Source organism: Heterodontus francisci, chromosome 11 (genome assembly GCF_036365525.1).
Source record: "Heterodontus francisci isolate sHetFra1 chromosome 11, sHetFra1.hap1, whole genome shotgun sequence".
Classification (NCBI taxonomy): Eukaryota; Metazoa; Chordata; class Chondrichthyes; order Heterodontiformes; family Heterodontidae; genus Heterodontus; species Heterodontus francisci.
Genome location: NC_090381.1, coordinates 94,109,146 through 94,133,637, shown reverse-complemented (window position 1 = coordinate 94,133,637; position 24,492 = coordinate 94,109,146). Strand labels below are relative to the sequence as shown.

Below are 24,492 nucleotides of genomic sequence, written 5' to 3'. Positions count from 1 at the left end.
ACACACGAATGACCTACCCCTGAAAAAACCTATCACTGTATTTTTTTTCAGGAGCATCCATAAACCATCCCTCTCAATAATCCCATGCTCCTGCACCTCTCAACACCATTATAGCACTGCCACACCCCAAGCCCACCCTCTTGCCACACACAACTGGCTCCCAGAGCACCTCCTTTTTCAAAATGTAAATGAGGAGTTCTACTATTATGTGGTTCAACTGGCTGTGCAGCACTCCTGAACCACACTGCCTGTTTGAAACAGGTGCTTTAGGGATGCCTGTACCTAACCTTCCAAAGTGACCACCTTCCTATCTGCCACCTCTCTTGGGCTTACAGTGCCCATTCAGTGAATGCCAGTGTGGAACTCTGCTTGGTTTTAAAGGCACCCAGTACTTTGTGTGTTGATGCTAAACTCTGGGAATTATCCTTAGAAGCCTGAATCAGACCGTATATCATAAACACATTGTAACATAAATCAAAAATCCTTTCCAGGCCAACTAAGTAAAAGTCTCAAAGCATGATATTTGGTTAACTAATAAGTTGCTGGTTTGTCAATATCAACCATTTGGAAGGTGGATCTTGATCCTGTCAGAACCAATCTGATTGAACAGAGGAAGTGGAACTGGTGTTTGTCAGAATTAGATTGGTCAAAAGGACAGGCCTATCAGCATCCAAATTATTTAATTATTAATTTTTCTTCTGGCCCTGTTCATTTCGTAAGCTTGAGGCACAAAAAAGTTTTTCAGTCAGCTGATCATTGCTACCATTTGCATTTACAGTGTGTTTATTTAGTGTAGAATAAATAAGCTGCTGACTTTCCCCAAACTGTTCTGCGGTTTGCCAGCTGTTTTAAGTGAAGACTGGTGCCAGCCTCTTTTTTTTGTCGAAAATGTTCGCAGATGTGAATGTATTGGGTCAACTGTGATGCCCACTTACATTCTGCAAGTATTTTCAATTTGTTTATGCGGTTATAGTAGAGGACCATTTTAAAAATTCATTTCATGGGATATGGGCATCGTTGGCAAGACCAACATTTGTTGCCCTTGTGAAGGTGTTGATGAACTGCCTTCTTGAACTACAGCAGTCCATCTGGTGCAGGTACACCCACAGAGCTGTTAGGGAGGGAGTTTCAGGATTTTATCCAGTGATGGTGAAAAAATGACAATATAGTTCCAAGTCAGTATGGTATTTGGCTTGGAGGGGAACTTGTAGATGCTGATGTTCCCATGCATCTGCTGCCCTTGTCCGTCTAGGTGGGTTTGGAAGGTGCTGTCAAAGGTGGGGTGGTGAGTTGCTGCAGTACATCTTGTATACGGTACACATTGCTGCCACTGCGAGTCCGTGGTGGAGGGAGTGAATGTTGAAGGTGGTGGATGAGGTGCTGATCAAGTGAGCTGCTTTGTCCTGGATGATGTTGAGCTTCCTGTGTGTTGTTGGAGCTACATTTATCCAGGCAAGTGGGGAGTATTCCATCACACTCCTGACTTGTGCCTTGTAGATGGTGGACTGGCTTTGGGGAGTCAGGAGGTGGGTTACTCGCTGCTGAATTCCCAGCCTTTGATCTGCTCTTGTAACCACAGTATTTTGTGGCTGGGCCAGTTCAGTTTCTGGACAATGGTGACCCCCCCCAGGATGTTGATAGTGGGGGATTCAGTTTTGGTAATACAGTTGAATGTCAAGGGGAGATGGTTAGATTCTCTCTTGTTGGAGAACAACATTGCCTGGCACTTGTGTGGTGCAAATGTTACTTGCCACTTATCAGCCCAAGCCTGAATGTGTCCAGGTCCTGCTGCATATGGACACTGACTGCTTCAGTATCTGAGGAGTTTATTAGCATACAATAACCAGGGAGAGAGCTGGCACCATCCAGGCACAGATCCTTAGTGAATGTGAGGGGTGACATAAATAATCAAAGTATGGAATAACTCAGCAGCTCAGGCAGTATCTGTGGAGAGGGAAACAGAGTTTACGTTTCAGGTCAGTGACTTTTCATCAGAACTATTCTCACAAGGTTCTGACAAAAGATCATTGATCTGAAAGGTTCACTCTATTTCTGTCTCCACAGATGCTGCCTGACCTGCTGAGTATTTCCAGTATTTTCTGTGTTTATTTCAGATTTCCAGCATCTGCAATATTTTGCTTTTGCATCAATAAAAGTTTAATGGATTGCATATCCCACTGTAGCGTCAGTCAGATCTACCTGTAACTACAAAATTCAACTCCCTACTTCTTCCTGCAAGCCATGTTTTTGTGCACTCAGTCTTTTTACAATGATTATCATGTGTCAGATTTTTATTTTCACTACACGAATATTAAACCTTTTTGACGGAGTCAAGAAAGCAGTCTGGGCTAGAAATTTCTATTGGTAATAATAACGGATGAATACTTAACATTTTCCTGTGACATTCTTTTATCCACTATTTTAATGGAGGTATATGTTGTTTACTTTAATGGGCAGAAAATGCTTGGCCTGCCACAGGGTCAGGGATAAGTAAGGTACAATAGTGCGCCAATTTTGCCTTGTTAATATAGGATGCACTGTTGGTTGGGATTGTCGCAAGTGCATATTGTAAAAAGTTTCAGCTCACAAATTAACAATGTATGTGGGGTAAAGTTTGGATGAAAAGCCCGTGAACTCATTTCATGTTTATATTAAGAACTGTAACATAAGCAGAAAAAACTATTTATAGCTCCAAAATCTATGAATTATAATGGCAAAAATCTGTTATTTCTTGAGGGAGGGAGACAAGCCCTTGGACTCAGGAAAATAAATTTCATACCTCAGCAATTGTACCCCTTTCAGTAATTCATAAAACAACTACTGCTGTAAACTAAGCTTTTATGTACTTTACCCCTTCCAAGAATAAAAATGATTGAACATTGGGTGTAGTTGCTGATTGTAACAATCCTGTGTTCCTTTGCAGTTTATTCTGACTTGCCTTGATGTCTTAAGGCCTAATATTCAGGACTGTTTTTGAGTTGTGAGCCTTTTGGAGGCAGTGTCACTTTTGTTAAAGGTCCTGGTCAGTTTTTGCTTTTTTAAAGGTAGGTTTGTATATACCTGACTGAGACTGACACTTGAGAATGAAGATGCTTAGTTGCAAGCCCTTTGAGCATACATAAATGCTACTTGTTTTTTCTCATAAGCTTTACGATCGCAATCGTGTGTTGATTAATCTAGGACAAATGTCGTCTTATTTTCTTTATGACAACATTCACTACATACTGCAAATATATTGAAGAGGCTTTTATTTGAAGAACTGAATGCCTGCATAGTTCAACAACTGCATTTAAATAGTGTCTTTAACGTAAAGAGAACAACCAAAGGCATTTCACAGACGAGAAATTTAAAAAAAGGACACTGAGCCAAAGAACGATATTTTGGGGGGGGTGGAGGGAGGTGATCAAAAGCTTGGTCAAAGAGGTAGTTTAAAGAAAGCCTTAAAGGAAGAGAGAGAGCTTGAGAGTCAATAGGGTTTAGGGAGAGAATTCCAGAATATAGGTGATGAAATGTAATGGTATATTGCCAACTTTTTTGTTTTCATGCAGGTCTGATTTAATGTAAGATTCCAAGAGATATGGAAGAATTAATGTTTATACCCTAAAAAATGTTTTGGATAGTCAATAGTCATCAATATGGATGATGGCAGATGAGGTTTCTTTTCTCAACTCATTAATAAATTGGTATTCAAAGGGTGTTCAAATCCGCTATTCTCTATAAAATATCGAACTCAAGATAGGCTCTCCAGGGGAAGGGAAAAATAGCCACACCCAATTAGGTCCTAGGAAAGGTACAAATAGCAACACCATTAGTAGGAATAGGATGGTAAGTGTCACGGTCACGAGAGCGCAGCAATGAAAATACAGACCAAACTGAAGTTATAAAAAAAAATTTACCTTTCCTTTAAAAAGTGGACAATGTGCTGCAATATGACTACCGAAAATCGTGCTGGCTTGGCCTGTATATTCAAACTGTCTCACTGTCTGTTAAGGACAAAAAGATACATTCCAAGCTAAGAGGTGTCAAATTACTCCCATCCTGGAACCATCAATGGGTTATGAATGGGTTCTTCTGAAAGAAGAACCATTGTGTGGTCACAATAGGGAGGGAGCCATGCATCTCCTAACAGAGGCTAATGTGAAAGTTCTTTAACCTTAAAAGGTAGCTCTTTGGAGTGAGAGAAAGAGAGATCAGAAGAACATCATAGAAAGGAAATCCAGCCAGGGGCTGTGGAAAAGCCAGCCAAAATGAGAAAGGAGCCTTGCGGTGAATTCTACACTTAACCTTGGTGTAGCAGAGAACTGACAGTGACCACCGCCTCAAGTCTGAAGTCTTAACCACCAGAAAATTACAAACGTCCAGGCCTGCAACTTTAAGAAGAAACTGTCCGCCGAGAAGATTTACCGTGAAGGATTACCATGAATCCCGGACAGTAACTTCACTTCAAACCATTTACCCTTTTTCTCTCTATCTGTCTATTCCGTGTGTTTGTGTGAGTGAGTGAGTGCAGTTGCGACCATTTCGGGAATGAATATTGTCCAATAAATAGTTAATCTTCTGTTTTAAACCTACAAGAAAACCTGTCACTGTCGGCTTATTTGACAAATAAAACACAAGGGATTAAAGCTCCAGTTGGAAGGGGAACAGTGGGAACAAGCATACCATCACCCATCTGGCCATAACTAAAGTTATTCAACCCCATTTTTGAGGTGCTACTGACAGGAAATTTTGTGGGACAGGAGGCCTCAAAATCTTCCACCCAGGTTCCATGAAGGTTAATAATAAGCAGTACACTAGGTCTCTAAGTTGATGAGTAGGGAAGTACCATTCTTGGAACTCTGGACAAGCAGGTAAGAAAGCAACATGCTGGATGGGCCAGGAAAGTTATATTATGAAAATACGCACGAGTTGATCTTGAGAGTAGGCCAAGCAGTGGTTCCAGAGGATTATTAGTTTAGTTTAGTTTAGTTTAGAGATACAGCACTGAAACAGGCCCTTTGGCCCACCGAGTCTGTGCCGACCATCAACCACCCATTTATACTAATCCTACACTAATCCCATATTCCTATCACATCCCCACCTGTCCCTATATATTTCCCTACCACCTACCTATACTAGGGGCAATTTATAATGGCCAATTAACCTATCAACCTGCAAGTCTTTGGCATGTGGGAGGAAACCGGTGCACCCGGAGGAAACCCACGCAGACACATGTCTTCCTTTTTCCTCAACTGAGGATTCCCCCCACTGTGGTTGACAGGGCTCTCAACCGTGTCCGGCCCATTTCCCGCACCTCTACCCTCACCACTTCCCCTCCCTCCCAGAACCGCAACAGGGTTCCCCTTGTCCTCACTTTCCACCCCACCAGCCTCCACATCCAAAGGATCATCCTTCGCCATTTCTGCCACATCCAGCATGATTCCACAGCCAAATGCATCTTCCCCTCCCCTGTCAGCATGACTGAGGTTTGACAGGGGGTGTGTGGGAAGTTGTTTGACCAAGTACAAGAGGTGTTAAATAAGTTTTGATTGATATTTTAGGACGATAGGGTAGGAATGTGTTTAAAAAGTAAAGAAATCAAAGTGAAAGCTGAAGACATATTAAAGGCATGTTTAAGCAATTTTGTTGATTTGGGTCTATGGTCCTTGCTCCTAGTTTATTGACAGATTATGCTCATCGGTATGCTTTACTGCTTTGGCAGGTTTTTGCTGCTTTTGCTTCCTCAGGTAGTTTCTTGTTTACTCATTCAGGCAACAATAATTTGTTGCAATTTAGCACTTTTTTATGAACAATATTTGAACCATGCATGAGTGACACCCATCCATGTGGAGGGGAAAAATCTTTTTTTAGTTCGTCTGGTCGGTACCCAATTTAATCTATAGCTACATGTAACGTCTTTGGTTGCTGCTCCAAAAATTGTTATGGTAATTGCATTTAGTTCTCTCCCTGTTTCATTATTTTTTGCAGGAACAAAATGTTGAAATAAGCTGCCAGGGACATTAGCCGGCACCAAAGCCAACTTGCTGTTCTCTGCCTTAACTTAGGAGACATATCTACAGACCCAGGCATACTAACCAGAAATTGCTGACTAGCTCCAGTTCACCAGGGAAACTGAAGCAATTTTGCTATCTGCTCGAACCTGATATGCAGACGGCCTTGATCACAGGAATGGCACTGCCAGTGGCAGTGAAGGTAGTCACTGCTCTTAACCTCTATGCACTCAACCTAGCAGAAGTGACATATGTGAGACGAGTTAGTCCTAAGTGTACAGCACAGTCTCATAATGAAAACCACTAACGCTTGTTCACCACAATTATTAACAGTTATCCAACAGAAAAACAATATGAGAGTGTGCTGCATATCTGTATTCCAGAATTCCCTAAAGCTCAGAAAGGAATTAATGGCCATCCAGGACCTTACACCAGACTCCATGGCAATCATAAACCACAAGGGCTTGTACTCCATCATTGTTAAAGTGATTCGTGACCAGCAATACAAGATTATGCAGGATATTATTCAATTTTCTGGCAACAGTCACAATTCTCTTATTTTAAAGTAATCCTCATTTTTTAAAGGAGAAGGCAGAGTTGACGGATGGTTCCTTGGAGACCAAGGCTATCCTCCACAACACTTTGATAGGAAAATATCAAATGGGCAATTAAGATTGAGGGACTTCAGACAGGGATTTGAGCAACAAAGCCACCAAGATTAATAGATTTTGTGGGAATAGTCTTACGGAAAGAAATGCAACTTTCTTGTGTCTGATCCTGATTTGGGTGGATTGGGTTCCTCCATTAGAATGTCAGGAGACTTCAGAAACAAATACAGAATTCCATAATTCGGCCATGTGCCATTTCTCTCTGGACATGATTCTGTCCTTTGCTAAAGGAAGAATAGTGAGTTTAGATTTGGGCCCCTGTTTGAACCACACTCGGCTGTTGGAACAGGGCAGGTGAGTGGTTAAAAGGCCAGAAATGTACTTACTGTTCAATTCCTGCCAGAAAACTTCCAACTGCCACTTTAACTATAAAGTTGACTTGGACCAAAAATGCAGCCGCAAGAAACCGGTGGGTACCTCATAAATAAATTCAAACAGGGATCTGATTATGTCATTTAGATCCTGACATGCTTTTATCGAACTAGTAGGTTTGGCTTCACAAATTGAAAGTCATGACTGCAAGGGCCAATCACCTGCAGGCACTTAGGTTATTAGGGTGAGTAGTACATTTCCAAGGCAGTTCTAAAGTTCTACTTTGCTTCTTTCAGATTCTCTTCCCCTCCCCATCCACTGCCACCCCCCACCTTACCTATGCTGATTAAGTATGCACTACTTATCATTGGTGCTGTTTTTGCTTCACTCTATTTGGATGAATGAACAGTTGGAGGATGACAAGTAGCAGCAGCCTGAAGAACCAGAACAAGCAACAGATGGCCCTATTAGAAGACAGAAGATGAGGGGGTTTGCTCGCAGCCTTACCCCGGCTGTTGGGTCTATAGGAGAAGGAATATTTCTGAGGAGCTGTACAGGAGGAGCCTGCACTTACCAGATAGGCTGTTGCAGCAAGACCAGGGACCATGATTTTCCAGTGGCTGTCAGAATTACCACCACCATTGGCTTTTTTGCCACAGGCTGTTGCATGGGTACATGTTCCACAAGTCCATACACAGCTGCATAAAACAGGTCACCAGTACACTCCTTCCCAAAGCAAACCCGTACAGTACATTTGCGATGGATGTTAATAAACAGAATGAGAGAGCTCTGGGATTTTTAAAAAAATATTCTTTCATGGGGTGTGGCAACTCTGGCAAGGCCAGCATTTGTTGCCTATCCCTAATTTTCCTTGAGAAGATGGTGGTAGTCTGCCTTCTTGAACCACTGTAGTCTATCTGGTGCGGGTACACCCACAGTGCTGTTAGGGAGGGAGTTCCAGGATTTTGATCCAGTGACAGTGAAGGAACGGCGCTATATTTCCAAGCCAGGATGGTGTGTGACTTGGAGGGGCACTTTCAGGTGGTGGTGTTCCCAGACGTCTGCTGCCCTTGTCCTTCTAGGTGGAACAGGTCGTGGGTTTGGAAGGTGCTGTCGAAGGAGGCATGGTGAGTTGCTGCAGTGCATCTTGTACATGGTACATATTGCTGCCACTGGGTGTCGGTGGTTGAGGGAGTGAATGTTTAATGTGGTGGATGGGGTGTCGATCAAGCAGATTGCTTTGTCCTGGATGATATTGAACTTCCTGAGTATTGTTGGAGCTGCACTCATCCTGGCAAGTGGAGAGTATTCCATCACACGCCTGACTTGTGCCTTGTAGATGATGGACAGGCTTTGGGGAGTCAGGAGGTGCGTTACTTGCCACAGAATTCCCAGTCTCTGACCTGCTCTTGTAGCCACAGTATTTATGTGGCTGCTCCAGTTCAGTTTCTAGTCAATGGTAACCTCCAGGATGTTGATAGTGGGGGATTCAGTAATGGTAATGCCATTGAATGTCAAGGGAAGATGGTTAGATTCTCTCTTATTGGAGATTGTCATTGCCTAGCACTTGTGTGGCACGACTATTACTTGCCACTTATCAGCCCAAGCCTGAATGTGTTCCAAGTCCTGTTGCATATGGACATGGACTGCTTCAGTATCTGCGGAGTGGCAAAGGTTTTGAACATTTGTAGCAGTGGCTGGATTCCCTCATTTCCAGGGCATAATGGATTACACCCCTGTAGCTATCAGGGTATAAGAAGATAAGCCAGAAGCTTGAGCGCTGGTATGTGATCACAGATGACGGATAATGCAAGTCTTCATCAGTTTCATTGGCATGACCCCTTCATGCCGTTACACTTGTCCAGCTCCTCACATTTTCACCCATTCAGGAATCTCAGAGGATGATGACCAGGGGACAAATACTATCCCTCCACACCTGGATGATGACCCTCCTCTTCAACCCCACTATGTCTGTGCAACGCAGGTACAATGAGAACCATGGGACCACCAGGAATATCCACTAAGCATGCAATTAGAAGTTCGAAGCAAAGATTCAGGTGCATTCATTGCTCTGGGGTCTCCCTACAACATGGCCCATACGAAGCAGACCACATCATTGCAGTTTGCACAACCAGGCAATGCAAAAAGGATTTGAATTGGAGGAAGCACAGTAACAAGAAGAACCACATCAAACAATGAAGAATTAAATGAAGTCAAGGAAGAAACATAAGAAAGGCCAGCAGATCGCATTGCAGTTAGACAGGCTAATCAGTAGCACCTTTAATGACCACCTCAACGCCCTTACCTGAAAAGTCAGAAAAAGACCCTCAGCTTTCACAGCCCTCGTCACACCCTTCACCATTCCCTTGGTTCCGCATTAAAAATATTGGGCGTTAATTTGTGGTCGCCCCCGCATGGCGCGTTTGGAGTCGGGGAGGGCATTTAATTGAGTGGATGGGAACCCCGCCACCTTTCCACCTCCACCTCGATTAAGTCTGGGCTTCCTGCCCCATTGCCAATTGAGCCCTTAAGGGGCAATTAACACTGAGTTAAGGTTCTCTTCCCACTGCCGCTGGTATTAGCTTAGCGGCGGGCAGGCCTGTCGCTACCTGGAAAGCATGACGTGCAAACGACTCCTGGGTTTGAGGGGGATGGTCTCCTTTGTTCAGAAGCACTCAGTACCTGGTCAAGGAACCTGGCACCAGGAAGGGGGTGGCTCGCTGAGAGCCATCCCCCTACACCCCTTCCCTGCAACCCACACCCCACAAAACCCCTCCTGCCATCACTTACCTGTGGCATAGGTCACTCCACGAACCTGGGCCTCTGCTGCTTGCCGTTCTGGCAGCAGCCACCACCTCCCCAGTGGCACTGCCAATCAAAAGAGCTACTGGCCTCTGATTGGCCGGCAGATCTCTGCAAACGAGACTTCCTGTCCCCGGGGACCTCATCCACGGAAAGGCCTGCCAGTGACCTCTCGGGTGCCTGACTGGCTCATGATACAGTGAACCTTCCCCAAAGGAGGCAATGCGAGACTCTGGCTGGCTCAGCAGCCAAGACCCCTGCTGCCTCCATCAAATTCCCCCCATTGAAAGCACTCATGCAACTGCAATGTCACTGCAGTTCTGACAATTCAGACTAAGAAGCTGAAATGGGAAGAAACCATAGATCAAAGTTCCGAACGTAATAAACGTGTTGATTTTCATTCCAAACACAATATTGTAATGCATACTTTTGTTACCCAAGTGATCATCTATAGTACTTTTCTTTTTGTTTTAGAGATACAGCACTGAGACAGACCCTTCGGCCCACCGAGTCTGTGCCGACCAACAACCACCCATTTATACTAATCCTACATTAATCCCATATTCCTACCACATCCCCACCTTCCCTCAATTCCCCTACCTATACTAGGGGCAATTTATAATGGCCAATTGACCTATCAACCTGCAAGTCTTTGGCTGTGGGAGGAAACCGGAGCACCCGGCGAAAACCCACGCAGTCACGGGGAGAACTTGCAAACTCTGCACAGGCAGTACCCAGAATCGAACCCAGGTCGCTAGAGCTAAGAGGCTGCGGTGCTAACCACTGCGCCACTGTGCCGCCCATTTAAAAGAAGGTTTATTGAATCTACAAAGTGCTCTCCTAGTGTCTTCTACAGAGTTGGTGGAAGGTTGCTGTTGCTCATGTGGGGATCCTTGAGATGCTTTTGGCCATGAACTTCTGGGAGCTCGAACCTCTGAAAGCCCGGCTGATGACTGCAGCACTTTTCTTTATTTTTTCAAGAGATTTGGGTGTCGCTGGCAATGCCAGCATTTGTTGCCTTTCCCTAATTGCCCTTGAAGGTTCTGGTGAGCCTCCTTTTTGAACTGCTGCAGCCCATCTGGTGTGGGTACTCCCACAGTGCTGTTTGGGATTGAGTTCCTGGATTTTGATCCAGTGACCAATGAAGGAAGGCAATATAGTTCCAAGTCACGATTGTGTGTGGCTTGGAGGAGAACTTGCAGGTGGTGTGCTCCCATGTCTCTGCTGTCCATGTCCTTTGAGGTGCTAGAGTTTGGGGGTTTGGAAGGTGCTGCCGAAGGAGCCTTGGTGAGTTGCTGCAGTGCATCTTGTATATGGTTCACGCTGCTGCCACTGTGCATCGGTAATAGAGGGAGTAAATGTTTAAGGTGGTGGATGGGGTGCTGATCAAATGGACTGCTTTTGTCTGGATGGTGTTGAGCTTCTTGAGTGTTGTTGGAGCTACGATCATGCAGGCAAGTGGAGAGTGTTCCATCACACTCCTGACTTGTGCCTTGTAGATGGTGGACATATTTTGGGGAGTCAGGAGGTGAGTTATGCGCCTGCAAATTCCAGCCTCTGACCTGCTCTTGTAGCCACTGTATTTATATGGTAGGTCCAGTTCAGTTTCTGGCCAATGGTCACCCCCAGGATGTTGATAGTGGGGGATTCAGCAATGGTAAGGAGAGATGGTCATTGCCTGGCAATTTTGTGTCATGAATGTTAGTTGCGACTTATCAGCCCAAACCTGAATGTCGTCCAGGTCTCGCTGTATATGGGATGGACTGATTCATTATCTGAGGAGTTAGAAAATGGAACTGAACATTGTGCAATCATCAGCAAACATCCCCACCTCACCTCCACTCTTCAGTTCAGCACTTTTGTTCATGTGGCCCCTGGCAGAACCCAAACTGAGTCTCAGTGAGCAGCTTATTTCTGAGTAAGTGCCGCTTGATAGCACTCAACAACATCTTCCATCCCTTAGCTGATGATGGAGAGGAGGCTGTTGGGGTGGTAGTTGGTCGGATTGAAGTTGGTCTGTTTTTTGTGGATAGGACAAACCTGGGAAATTTTCCACATATAGTCGGGTAGATGCCAGTGTTGTAGCTGTACTGGGACAGTTTAGCTAGGGGCACAGCTGGTTCTGGAGCACATATCTTCAGTACTATTGCTGGGATGTTGTCGGGGCCCATAGCCTTTGCTGTAACCAGTGTCGTCAGCCATTTCTTGATATCACATGGATTGAATCGAATTGGCTGAAGATTGGCTTCTGTGATGCCCGGGACCTCAGGAGGAGGCCGAGATGGATCATCCACTCAGCACTTCTGGCTGAAGATGGTTGCAAATGCTTCAGCCTTGTCTTTTGCACTGATGCGCTGGGCTCCCCCATCATTGAGGATGGGGATATTTGTGGAGCCACCTCCTCCTTTGATTAGTTTAATTATCCACCATCATTCACGACTGGATGTGGCAGGACTGCAGAGCTTAGATATGATCCACTGGTCGTGAGGTCACTTAGCTCTGTCTGTTGCATGCTGCTTCTGCTGTTTGCCATGCAAGTAGTCCTGTGCTGTTGCTTCTACCAGGACAGTCCTTCTGGCACGATGGCTGGTATTGGTTGAGTGAGTGGCAAGAAAGTAGATATGCTGACATCCTAAGAGAAGGCAATACGTGCTGTTCCCACCAGGCCTCTGCCACTACATGGGGCTGTAGCACATAAGAGCAGACTGCAGAAGACGAATGACATCCTCACAACCTCTACCTATTTGTTCCTCAATATGGGAGGCGGTGGCGTAGTGGTATTGTCACTGGACTAGTAATCCAGAGACCCAGGGTATTGCTTTGTGGACATGAGTTCAAATCCCACCACAGCAGAAGGTGGAATTTGAATTCAATTAATAAATCTGGAATTAAAAAGCTAGTCTAATGATAGCCATGAAACCATTGTCGATTGTTGTAAAAACCCATCTGGTTCACTAATGTCTTTTAGGGAAGGAAATCCGCTGTCCTTGCCTGGTCTGGCCAACATGTGACTCCAGACCCACAGCAATGTGGTTAACTCTTACATGCCCTCTGAAATGGCCTAGCAAGCCACTCAGTTGTATCGAACCACTACGAAGTCAATAAAAAGGAATTAAACCGGATGGACCACCTGGCATTGACCTAGGCACCGGAAACGACAACGGCAAACCCAGCCCTGTCGACCCTGCAAAGTCCTCCTTACTAACATCTGGGGGCTTGTGCCAAAGTTGGGAGAGCTTTCCCACAGACTAGTGAAGCAACAGCCTGACATAGTTATACTCACGGAATCATACCTGGCAGACAATATCCCAGACACTGCCATCACCATCCCCGGGTATGTCCTGTCCCACCGGCAGGACAGACACACCAGAGGTGGTGGCACAGTGGTATACAGTAGGGAGGGAATTGTCCTGGGAGTCCTCAACATCGACTCTGGACCCCATGAAGTCTCATGGCATCAGATCAAGCATGGACAGGGAAACCTCCTGCTGATTACCACCTACTGCCCTCCCTCAGCTGATGAGTCAGTACTCCTCCATGTTGAACAGCACTTGGAGGAAGCACTGAAGGTGGCGAGGGCACAGAATGTACTCTGGGTGGGGGACTTCAATGTCCATCACCATGAGTGGCTCAGTAGCACCACTACTGACCGAGCTGGTCGAGTCCTAAAGGACATAGCTGCTAGACTGGGTATGCGGCAGGTGGTGAGGGAACCAACAAGAGGGGAAAACATACTTGACCTCCTCCTCACCAATCTGCCTGCCACAGATGCATCTGTCCATGACAATATTTGTAGAAGTGACCACTGCATAGTCCTTGTGGAGAAGAAGTCCCGCCTTCACATTGAGGATACCCTCCATCGTGTTGTGTGGCACTACCACCGTGCTAAATGGGATAGATTTCGAACAGATCTAGCAATGCAAAACTGGGCATCCATGAGGCGCTGTGGGCCATCTGCAGCAGCAGAATTGTACTCGACCACAATCTGCAACCTCATGGCCCGGCATATCCCCCACTCTACCGTTACCATCAAGCCAGGAGACCAACCCTGGTTCAATGAAGAGTGTAGGAGGGCATGCCAGGAGCAGCACCAGGCATACCTCAAAATGAGGTGTCAACCTGGTGAAGCTACAACACAGGACTATCTGCGTGACAAACTGTGTAAGCAGCATGCGATAGACAGAGCTAAGCGATCCCATAACCAACGGATCACATCTAAGCTCTGCAGTCCTGCCACATCCAGCCGTGAATGGTGGTGGACAATTAAACAACTAACTGGAGGAGGTGGCTCCACAAATATCCCCATCCTCAATGATGGGGGAGCCCAGCACATCAGTGCGAAAGATAAGGCTGAAGCATTTGCAACAATCTTCAGCCAGAAGTGCCAAGTTGATGATCCATCTCGGCCTCCTCCTGAAGTCCCCAGCATCACAGATTCCAGATTTCACTCAATTCGATTCACCCCGCATGATATCAAGAAAAGACTGACGGCACTGGATACAAAGGCTATGGGCCCTGACAATATTCCAGCAATAGTACTGAAGACCTGTGCTCCAGATCTTGAAGCGCCCCTAGCCAAGCTGTTCCAATATAGCTACAACACTGGCATCTACCCTGCAATGTGGAAAATTGCCCAGGTATGTCCTGTACACAAAAAGCAGGACAAATCCAACCCGGCCAATTACCGCCCCATCAGTCTACTCTCAATCATCAGCAAAGTGATGGAAGGTGTCATCAACAGTGCCATCAAGCGGCACTTGCTTAGCAATAACCTGCTCAATGACGCTCAGTTTGGGTTCCGCCAGGGCCACTCAGCTCCTGACCTCATTACAGCCTTGGTTTAAACATGGACAAAAAAGCTGAACTCAAGAGGTGAGGTGAGAGTGACTGCCCTTGACATCAAGGCAGCATTGACCGAGTATGGTATCAAGGAGCCCTAGCACAACTGAGGTCAATGGGAATCAGGGGGAAAACCCTCCGCTGGCTGGAGTCATTCCTAACGCAAAGGAAGATGGTTGTGGTTGTTGGAGGTCAATCATCTGAGCTCTAGGACATCACTGCAGGAGTTCCTCAAGGTAGTGTCCTAGGCCCAACCATCTTCAGCTGCTTCATCAATGACCTTCCTTCAATCATAAGGTCAGAAGTGGGGATGTTCGCTGATGATTGCACAATGTTCAGCACCATTCGTGACTCCTCAGATACTGATGCAGTCCGTGTAGAAATGCAGCAAGACCTGGACAATATCCAGGTTTGGGCTGATAAGTGGCAAGTAACATTTGCACCACACAAGAGCCAGGCAATGACCATCTCCAACAAGAGAGAATCTAACCATTTCCCCTTGACATTCAATGGCATTACCATCACTGATTCCCCCACTATCAACATCCTAGGGGCTACCATTGACCAGAAACTGAACTGGAGTAGCCATATAAATACCATGGCTACAAGAGCAGGTCAGAGGCTAGGAATCCTGTGGCAAGTAACTCACCTCCTGACTCCCCAAAGCCTGTCCATCATCTACAAGGCACAAGTCAGGAGTGTGATGGAATACTCTCCACTTGCCTGGATGGGTGCAGCTCCAACAACACTCAAGAAGCTCGACACCATCCAGGGCAAAGCAGCCCGCTTCATTGGCACCCCATCCACAAACATTCACTCCCTCCACCACCGACACACAGTGGCAGCAGTGTGTACCATCTACAAGGTGCACTGCAGCAATGCACCAAGGCTCCTTAGACAGCACCTTCCAAACCCGTGACCTCTACTAACTAGAAGGACAAGGGCAGCAAATGCATGGGAACACCACCACCTGCAAGTTCCCCTCCAAGTCACACACCATCCTGACTTGGAACTATATCGCCGTTCCTTCACTGTTGCTGGGTCAAAATCCTGGAACTCCCTTTCTAACAGCACTGTGGGTGTACCTACCCCAGATGGACTGCAGCAGTTCAAGAAGGCAGCTCACCACCACCTTCTCAAGGGCAATTCGGGATGGGCAATAAATGCTGGCCTGGCCAGCGACGCCCATATCCCATGAATGAATTTTTTAAAATGCTTCTTCAAGGCAGAGCACAAATTCGAGCCCAGAGTCTGCATGCTAGCCTTTTGAGATCCACCAAAGCTGCAAAGGCTATGCACATTGACTTGAGGGCCTGGCTGCAGCATCCCTGGAGAAGTCTGCAGTCTCCCAAGGTAGGCTCTAGAGTGATAATGGCTTGAGAAATGACAGCACGCAGGCTGGAAGTGGAATCCTCCACCCTTTTTGCCATTGTCGTGAAACACCTTGGCAGATCTTAAATCTGTTCTATCTGCTTGTGTGAAGCAGTGTTCTCATTGATGGGCCCCTGAATGCCTCATCTTCTCAGCAGATCTGAGAGAAGATCTCTCACTCTGGCAGCTGCCTTCTGGACTGTCCCTACCACCAGTACCTGCTGCTCACTAGTGCTGGATGTTTCATCACATGCAAACTCATTGCTGATCTCCGTGCTGAAGCTTCAAAATGATGCAGCTTGTGACAGTTCCTTCTCAGAAGCATTGTCCCCCTCTGAGGTGTTATCTTCTGCTGGCTGTGGATGTTGAGAATGATCTGGAGAAAAGGGACATGTGTTAGGATGGCAGTAAGAAGCTAGACAGTAGCAATGTACTTTGATATGGGTCAAGCTGCATTTTCCAGAATTACATGAAGGGGTTTATGAATAGTCAGGGACTCGAGTTTATAGAAGTTCACAGCGTTAACATCTCCTATCCTGACCACTCTGCAGGGGCTGCTGATTTCCACCTCTTGCTGCTCCAGCTCGGGGAAGTTCCTTATGTTGGGTGGTCCTTCCCAGGTCTTACTCCTCTCCCTCTTGTGCGCTGTTGTAGCCTGCAAGGAGGGTGAGAGTTAGTGAGTGTCTGCAACGGAGAGTGCAGATATGTGGGGCTTCTGCTTGTTGTGCAGGTCCAGAGAGAGAGAGAAGAAGCAAAAGCCAATTGTGATGGGAAAATGTTGACTGGAAAGCAGCATGGAATGAGTCATGAGAAACATTGGTTATGCAAAGGTTAACAAATGGGCACAGAATGGTGCTAGTGACTACTGTAAAGGGAGCAAGGAAGAGTCATGTGTATTTGCAATGAGAATGATAGTTTGGCTTTGAAGGGTCTGTTTGAAGGAAGGGAATTGTTGCTGCGGTAAGGGCCTGAGACAGAGAAGTGAAGAGATGTACTCATGCTTGCTACTCTTTAGAGGCAATTGAAGTACTTGCTGCACTGAATCCTGGTCCTGAGGGTGATGCTGTTGGAGCAGTCACTTTTAGCAATGTCTCCATGCCTGGTGGACTTGATCTTCAGGAATCCTCCTCCCATGAATGAGAAAGAGAACATCCCTCCTTACTCTCATTTCTTCTAACAGGACCTCGAAAGCAACTCTGGAGAATCTAGAGGCTTGGCTGGGACTTGTATTGATGCAGATACTTGCTCCATCAGTCTAAATCAAAATCTTGCAGAAGTGAATGCTGCCTTACTTTCAAGTGTTTAAATAGGCCTCTAGCTGACATGCACTTTAGAAATAGGTGGTAGCTAAATGTCATTTAACTAGTTTCTCTTCAGGATATTTTATTGTGCCCTGTAATGTAAATAAGCCTAATCTTGGTATTCTTTGAGTGATACCATTGAAAGACTGCTTAAATGCAAATACAAATGGTGTTTGGACATTCCAAGCTTTGTTCTGTTTGTTTTCAGTGATCCAAGAAGACTGAAAAAGATGCAGAACTGTATGAACAAAGCAGGGTAGTGGAATTGATTTTAGATTGATCTATCAAAGAGGCAACAAATAAACTGGCTTCGATATTGGTGGAGAGGGAATGTGGTTGTGGAGGTGAAGCCTGGAAATTCCGGAACACAGAGGTCCTGCCGAATTTAATGATCTTTCCAGCAGCCAGCCAACTTGACAGGCTGGCAGGAAAGCCATGGTAGTAGGCCACTTCCTGGGACGATCTCTGACAATCGGGAAAGATCAGTGCTTGGGGAGGGGGGAGGGGGTTGTAGCTTGGCATTCAGAAGGGTGGAAGGCAAAGATTCGGGTTTGGTACAGGAGGGGAACAGCTGATCGCAGCAGCAAGGAAAGGCTGCAATAGGCAGACTGGTCAGGGCAACACTCCTGGCTCACAAATATTGCTATTAAAAAGTACCTCTGCTCGATCTGACAGCTGCCATCTCCATTTTGCTATCAGTTTCCTCCTGCCCTGTGAAACCTGCTGACCAGCGATAAATTTAAATTTAAGTCAGGCTCCCAACTGCAGCATCGGATCCTGATTTAAATATTGCAATGAAGTGAAGACACGTCATGCAAATTGCCACCATAAAAATGCCACTAGGTGTGTACATGCCAGGTTGGATGGAGTCAAGTTTCCCAAATTTGAAATTTTAACCCCCATCCTTGTCCTGCCTGTCGTGAGGGGGTTAATATCCCACTGTGCCAAATGGCCTTGCTTTGAGCTCTTAAACTTCGTGATTCCATGTTCAGGATAATTGGTTACTCCTGGGTCTAATCAGAATTTCCACTTATCTCTTCAATGATTAGGAAAATCAGGGAGGGTGTGTAATGAGCAGCTGATTCACTACTACCCATTTTCCATCCTCATTCAAGTTGAATTTCATCCCTGCAGTGTCTATTCATGATCCTTTGGATATTTATGAATGTCAGTAAGAAAAGAAATAGACTTGACAATTCAATCTGGACAAGTGTGACGGAATGCAATTGGGGTGGACAAACAAAGCAAGGGAATACACAATAAATGGGAGGATATTGAGAGACGTAGAAGAAGTGAGAGACCTTGGAGTGCATGTGCACAGATCCCTGAAAGTGGCAGGACAGGTAGATAAAGTGGTGACAAAGGCATATGGAATGCTTTCCTTTACTGGCCGAGATATAGAATTCAGAAGCAGGGATGTAATGCTGGAACTGTATAAAACGCTGGTTAGGCCACAGCTGGAGTATTGCGTACAGTTCTGGTCACCACATTACAGGAAGGACGTAATTGCTCTGGAGCGAGTACAGTGGAGATTGACAAGATTGTTGCCAGGGCTGGAATCTTGCAGCTATGAGGAAAGATTGGATGGGCTAGGGTTGTTTTCTTCAGAACAGAGGCGACTGAGGGGTGACTTAATTGAGGTGTTCAAAATTATGAGGGGCCTAGATAGAGTAGATGGGAAGGACCTGTTTCTCTTAGCGGAGAGGTCAATTACTGGGGGCACAGATATAAGGTGATTGGTAGAAGGATTAGAGGGGACATGAGGTAAAACATTTTCACCCAGTGGGTGGTGGGTGTCTGGAATTCGCTGCCTGGATCGGTGGTGGAGGCAGAAACCCTCAATTCATTTAAAAGGTACCTGGACCTGCGCCTGAAGTGCTGTAACCTGCAAGACTACAGACCAGATGCTGGAAGGTGGGATTAGGATGGATGGCTAGTTTTTTCAGCCGGCGCAGACACGATGGGCTGAATGGCCTCTTTCTGTGCTGTAACTTTTCTATGGTTCCACTATTTGAAATTTTGTAAAATGAAAATTTATTAGAGTCTGGTATTGATTTATTAGATTTTTCAATTTCAACTTCACCAAAATTGGTTGCCAAATTTGTAAGGGAGAAGAAAGTAAAAGCTTTTGTTTTTCTCTCAGTGTAAGTGAACTTAATGTTCTGACAGCCTGTAATTCCATCTGACCACAGGTAATCTGGAGATGGTGGAAAATTTCTCTTCGAAGTGAATTTCGAAATGTGTATCCTGGTGAAGAAAAGAATTCTTACCAGGATTTCTTGGATGATTTAACTTTACAAGGTAAGCGAGTTTATGGTGACTGGGTAAGATACATTTGTTGCAAATTTTGTAAGGTGAGTAGAGGGAAACAATTAAAGTTACAGGGTACACACAGACGCACACAACTTGTAATCACTCGCTTTTACTCTCGTAATTGCCACCATCCTATTACTGCACCAGGATTACATTTCCTTGATTAATCTATGATAGTTCATAATCAATTGGTACCATTAGCAGTTTAATTTATATGAAAAATAAGGGTTTTTTTTGGATAAAAGTTTTGAAATGGGTAGAGTTAAATGAAATCTTGTCTTCCATTACCCAGTTGCAAAATGAAGGGCTCAGGATCTTAACTCCGAGTGTGTACTTTGCTCATCAGTATTCACCAAAGAGAAGGACTTGGTGGATGATGAGTCTAGGGAAGGGAGTGTAGATAGTCTGGGTCATGTCGTTATCAAAAAGGAGGAGGTGTTGGGCGTCTTGCAAAGCATTAAGGTAGATAAGTCCCAAGGGCCTGATGGGATCTACCCCAGAATACTGAGGGAGGCAAGGGAAGAAATTGCTGGGGCCTTGACAGAAATCTTTGTATCCTCATTGGCTACAGATGAGGTCCCAGAGGACTGGAGAATAGCCAATGTTGTTCCTTTGTTTAAGAAGGGTAGCAAGGATAATCCAGGAAATTATAGGCCGGTGAGCCTTACGTCAGTGGTAGGGAAATTATTAGAGAGGATTCTTCGGGACAGGATTTACTCCCATTTGGAAACAAACGAACTTATTAGCGAGAGGCAGCATGGTTTTGTGAAGGGGAGGTCGTGTCTCACTAACTTGATTGAGTTTTTTGAGGAAGTGACAAAGATGATTGATGAAGGAAGGGCAGTGGATGTTATCTATATGGACTTCAGTAAAGTCTTTGACAAGGTCCCTCATGGCAGACTGGTACAAAAGGTGAAGTCACACGGGATCAGAGGTGAGCTGGCAAGATGGATACAGAACTGGCTTGGTCATAGAAGACAGAGGGTAGCAGTGGAAGGGTGCTTTTCTGAATGGAGGGCTGTGACTAGTGGTGTTCTGCAGGGATCAGTGCTGGACCTTTGCTGTTGGTAGTTTATATAAATGATTTGGAGGAAAATGTAGCTGGTCTGATTAGTAAGTTTGCGGACGACACAAAGGTTGGTGGAGTTGCGGATAGTGATGAGGATTGTCAGAGGATACAGCAGGATATAGATCGGTTGGAGACTTGGGCGGAGAAATGGCAGATGGAGTTTAATCCGGACAAATGTGAGGTAATGCATTTTGGAAGATCTAATACAGGTGGGAAGTATACAGTAAATGGCAGAACCCTTAGGAGTATTGACAGGCAGAGAGATCTGGGCGTATAGGTCCACAGGTCACTAAAAGTGGCAACACAGGTGGATAAGGTAGTCAAGCTGGCATACGGCATGCTTGCCTTCATCGGTCGGGGCATAGAGTATAAAAATTGGCAAGTCATGCTGCAGCTGTACAGAACTTTAGTTAGGCCACACTTGGGATATTGCGTGCAATTCTGGTCGCCACACTACCAGAAGGACATGGAGGATTCGGAGAGGGTACAGAAGAGGTTTACCAGGATGTTGCCTGGTCTGGAGGGCATTAGCTATGAGGAGAGGTTGGATAAACTCGGATTGTTTTCACTGGAACGACGGAGGTGGAGGGGCGACATGATAGAGGTTTACAAAGTTATAAGTGGCATGGACAGAGTGGATAGTCAGAAGCTTTTTCCCAGGGTGGGAGAGTCAGTTATTAGGGGACATAGGTTTAAGGGGCGAGGGTCAAAGTTTACAGTTTACCTTTCCACTTTATTTTTCTTCTCTTTTCTGTCTCTATTTGCATGTGTATATCATGTATGCATGCTAGCGTGGGCACATCGTGTATCCGTAGGCGTCAACTGAATTAGAGTTTAAGTTTAATAAAATTTCACCTTTCTTCTTTAATCCTAAGAAAGCCTGTTTGTGCTCATTTCTTTGCTTTATAATTGGAAAGCGGTGAACAAGGGGTTCACCAAGGGGAGCTACAAACACAGTTTATTTAAAAATAAAATTCTGTTACAGTAAGGCCAAGTGAAGGCTGAAAGGGAACCCTAGACCTCTTTCTCATCTGGTTGTAAAGCACCTCTTAAAGAGAGTTTGCATCCACTGCTGCCAGATTGGTCTGTGATACTACTGGAAAGTGAAAATTCTCTCCAATGTGCTTTAAAGCGGCCCCCACGTTCTGTGATGCCTCCCTGGAGATCTTATAGGAAGAGGTGATGGCAAAGAGGGATGTTCTATTTCCCAGCAGTAGGAAGATTTTCAAAATGTTCATCCACTGGGCCAGGAAGGGGGTGGCAGAGATGGTCACTTCAAGGAGCATCACCACGGGGACCTGGATTCGATGTAGAAAACACTTCAATGGCTTGACAAGAGTAACAAGGTTGTATACGATAAGATAATCTCCATGTAACACTTCCCCTCCGCAGGATCACACTGTCATATGTTTAAATATTGAGCAATGGAAGTAAACTCTCAATTATCAGTGACGTAAGATCCACTTATGGGAAAGATCAATGACATTTAACTCTGATTGTCCACGGCAGACTTGAAATTTGTAGTATCTATCTCTGCATTTTTTAAATCTAAAAGAGCAGAAGGACATACTGTACCATGCTTGCAATAAGACACTCATTGAAATATTGCTTCACATGGCAAAATAGTATTGTCTGATATGTTGCTCTGTTTCTCTATGTGTGAATGACTGAAAAAAAAGTCTTGCATTTACATAGCACCTTTCACAACCACCAAACGTCTCAAAGCACTTTACAGGCAATGGAGTATTGAGTAAATAAGGAATGAAAACCAATACTAGCTGTGAGCTTTGAGGAGGCCTCACCCTTCCTCATTATGAGAAGAGGGTCATGTATATTATGAATTAATGGTTCCTGCATTGGTGACCACCTCCTGGTCACATGTGGTACTTCTTGTTAAATGCAGTCTTATAATACGAGCTGGTACATATTGAGAAAAGGAACATATTCAGGACACCTACATATTATGAGTCACTTAATATGCAATAGTAACAAGCCTGGTGCTGATATAATACTTGGTATTTGTTGCTTGCCACATTTAATGTGTACATGGCTAGCACTTTGATTTGGCAACATGCACAAGAATGGAAGAACATGAGTTTGCCTGTACCTTTTGGATAGAAACATTTGGCAAACTGCACTGTATTCTCTCTCAGTTTATAATGAAGAGCAATAAAGATGCTTCGCAATACAGCCTTCTCAGATGTTGCCACATCTTTCCACACTTAATAATGGAAACCTTGTTCAAGCCAACAACTTGTTTTCTCATGTGATCCCAGGTTGGAGCCACAGGTGAGACTGAATTTACATATTTATCACCTCCATTCATGTTACTTTGGGGGGTACTTTTTATTGCAGAGTAGTCTGCATCTCCAAATAGGGTCATCTTTTACTCCCTCAGCACTGTCTATGTCTGATTGCTGAGTTGGGCCATTCTATTCCCACCATTTTTGTTTTGAGATCCAGTAAAAATGCAGCTGTAAGAGCTGCTGGAACCAGAATATTGACCACACCGACCTCTGTACACATCATCAGTCACATCATTTAAATTAGCTCTCATAAATGTTCAAGATTAGTGGCTCTGCAGTGTGATGGAGGGTATTGTCAGTCACCGGTATTCATACTTTCCTTGGCAGTTCTCCTGATATTCAAACTTCTTCCTCATTTTTCCTGTTATGTAGGACATGGGTGGATTGCATTCACACTCTGCTACAAAAACCAAGACATAGCCATATAAAGGTGAACTTTGCAAGGCCACATGCTACCAGTTGGACCTTGCAAAATTTACCCTCACTGTATATATTATCAAAACTGCCACAAAATGGGCTCACGTCATGACTTAATTGTTTAATGAACTATTCTACAGGAATTCTCATTGATGTTACTGAGTATGTCCTTCAAGCAAAGATAGAAAGTCCTTGTCTAGGCCTTTTTGATAGTACTCCCCTTTCTTGAATGTTACTGGAGCATTTTCAGAGGATATATACATTGTTCATCTAATAGTGTTCAGTGATCGAACAGTTTGTTTAAACGAGACTAATTGCATGCTTTCTTTGCACCACAAAACAAATCAATCTATGTAGATACAGTGCTAACGATTGAAACTTTTTACACTGGCTTTTAGTTTAGTTTAGTTTAGAGATACAACACTGAAACAGGCCCTTCGGCCCACCGAGTCTGTGCCGACCATCAACCCCCCATTTATACTAATCCTACATTCGCCAGCATTCGCCAGAGCTGGCGGGCAGCCATAAAGACAGGGCTAAATTGTGGCGAGTCGAAGAGACTTAGTAGTTGGCAGGAAAAAAGACAGAGGCGCAAGGGGAGAGCCAACTGTGCAACAGCCCCAACAAACAAATTTCTCTGCAGCACCTGTGGAAGAGCCTGTCACTCCAGAATTGGCCTTTATAGCCACTCCAGGCGCTGCTTCACAAACCACTGACCACCTCCAGGCGCGTATCCATTGTCTCTCGAGATAAGGAGGCCCAAAAGAACACTAATTCCATATTCCTACCACATCCCCACCTGTCCCTATATTTCCCTACCACCTACCTATACTAGGGGCAATTTATAAAGGCCAATTAACCTACCAACCTGCAAGTCTATTGGCATGTGGGAGAAAACCAGAGCACCCGGAGGAAACCCACGCAGACACAGGGAGAACTTGCAAATTCCACACAGGCAGTACCCAGAATTGAACCCGGGTCGCTGGAGCTGTGAGGCTGCGGTGCTAACCACTGCGCCACTGTGCCGCCCTAGAAAGATTTGATTTTTTAAATCTGATAATTGCCATTCTCGCATACAGATGGATTTTCGAAGATGACCCGAAA

The 24,492-nt window shown here is 45.1% G+C and overlaps 1 protein-coding gene across 2 annotated transcripts in view; it reads left to right on the top strand.

The window, feature by feature from the left end:
* LOC137375396 (F-box only protein 36-like) overlaps positions 1-24,492 on the top strand; it is a 99,630-nt gene that overhangs the window by 53,894 nt on the left and 21,244 nt on the right. Inside the window, exons 2-3 of one of the 2 annotated variants that reach the window (XM_068042556.1) lie at positions 5,968-6,192; positions 19,476-19,584. In XM_068042556.1, the coding sequence (XP_067898657.1) occupies positions 6,145-6,192; positions 19,476-19,584 (157 nt within the window). In that variant the 5' untranslated portion in view covers positions 5,968-6,144. The remainder of the gene's footprint in view (positions 1-5,967; positions 6,193-19,475; positions 19,585-24,492) is intronic. The other variant, XM_068042554.1, reaches the window with a different exon arrangement.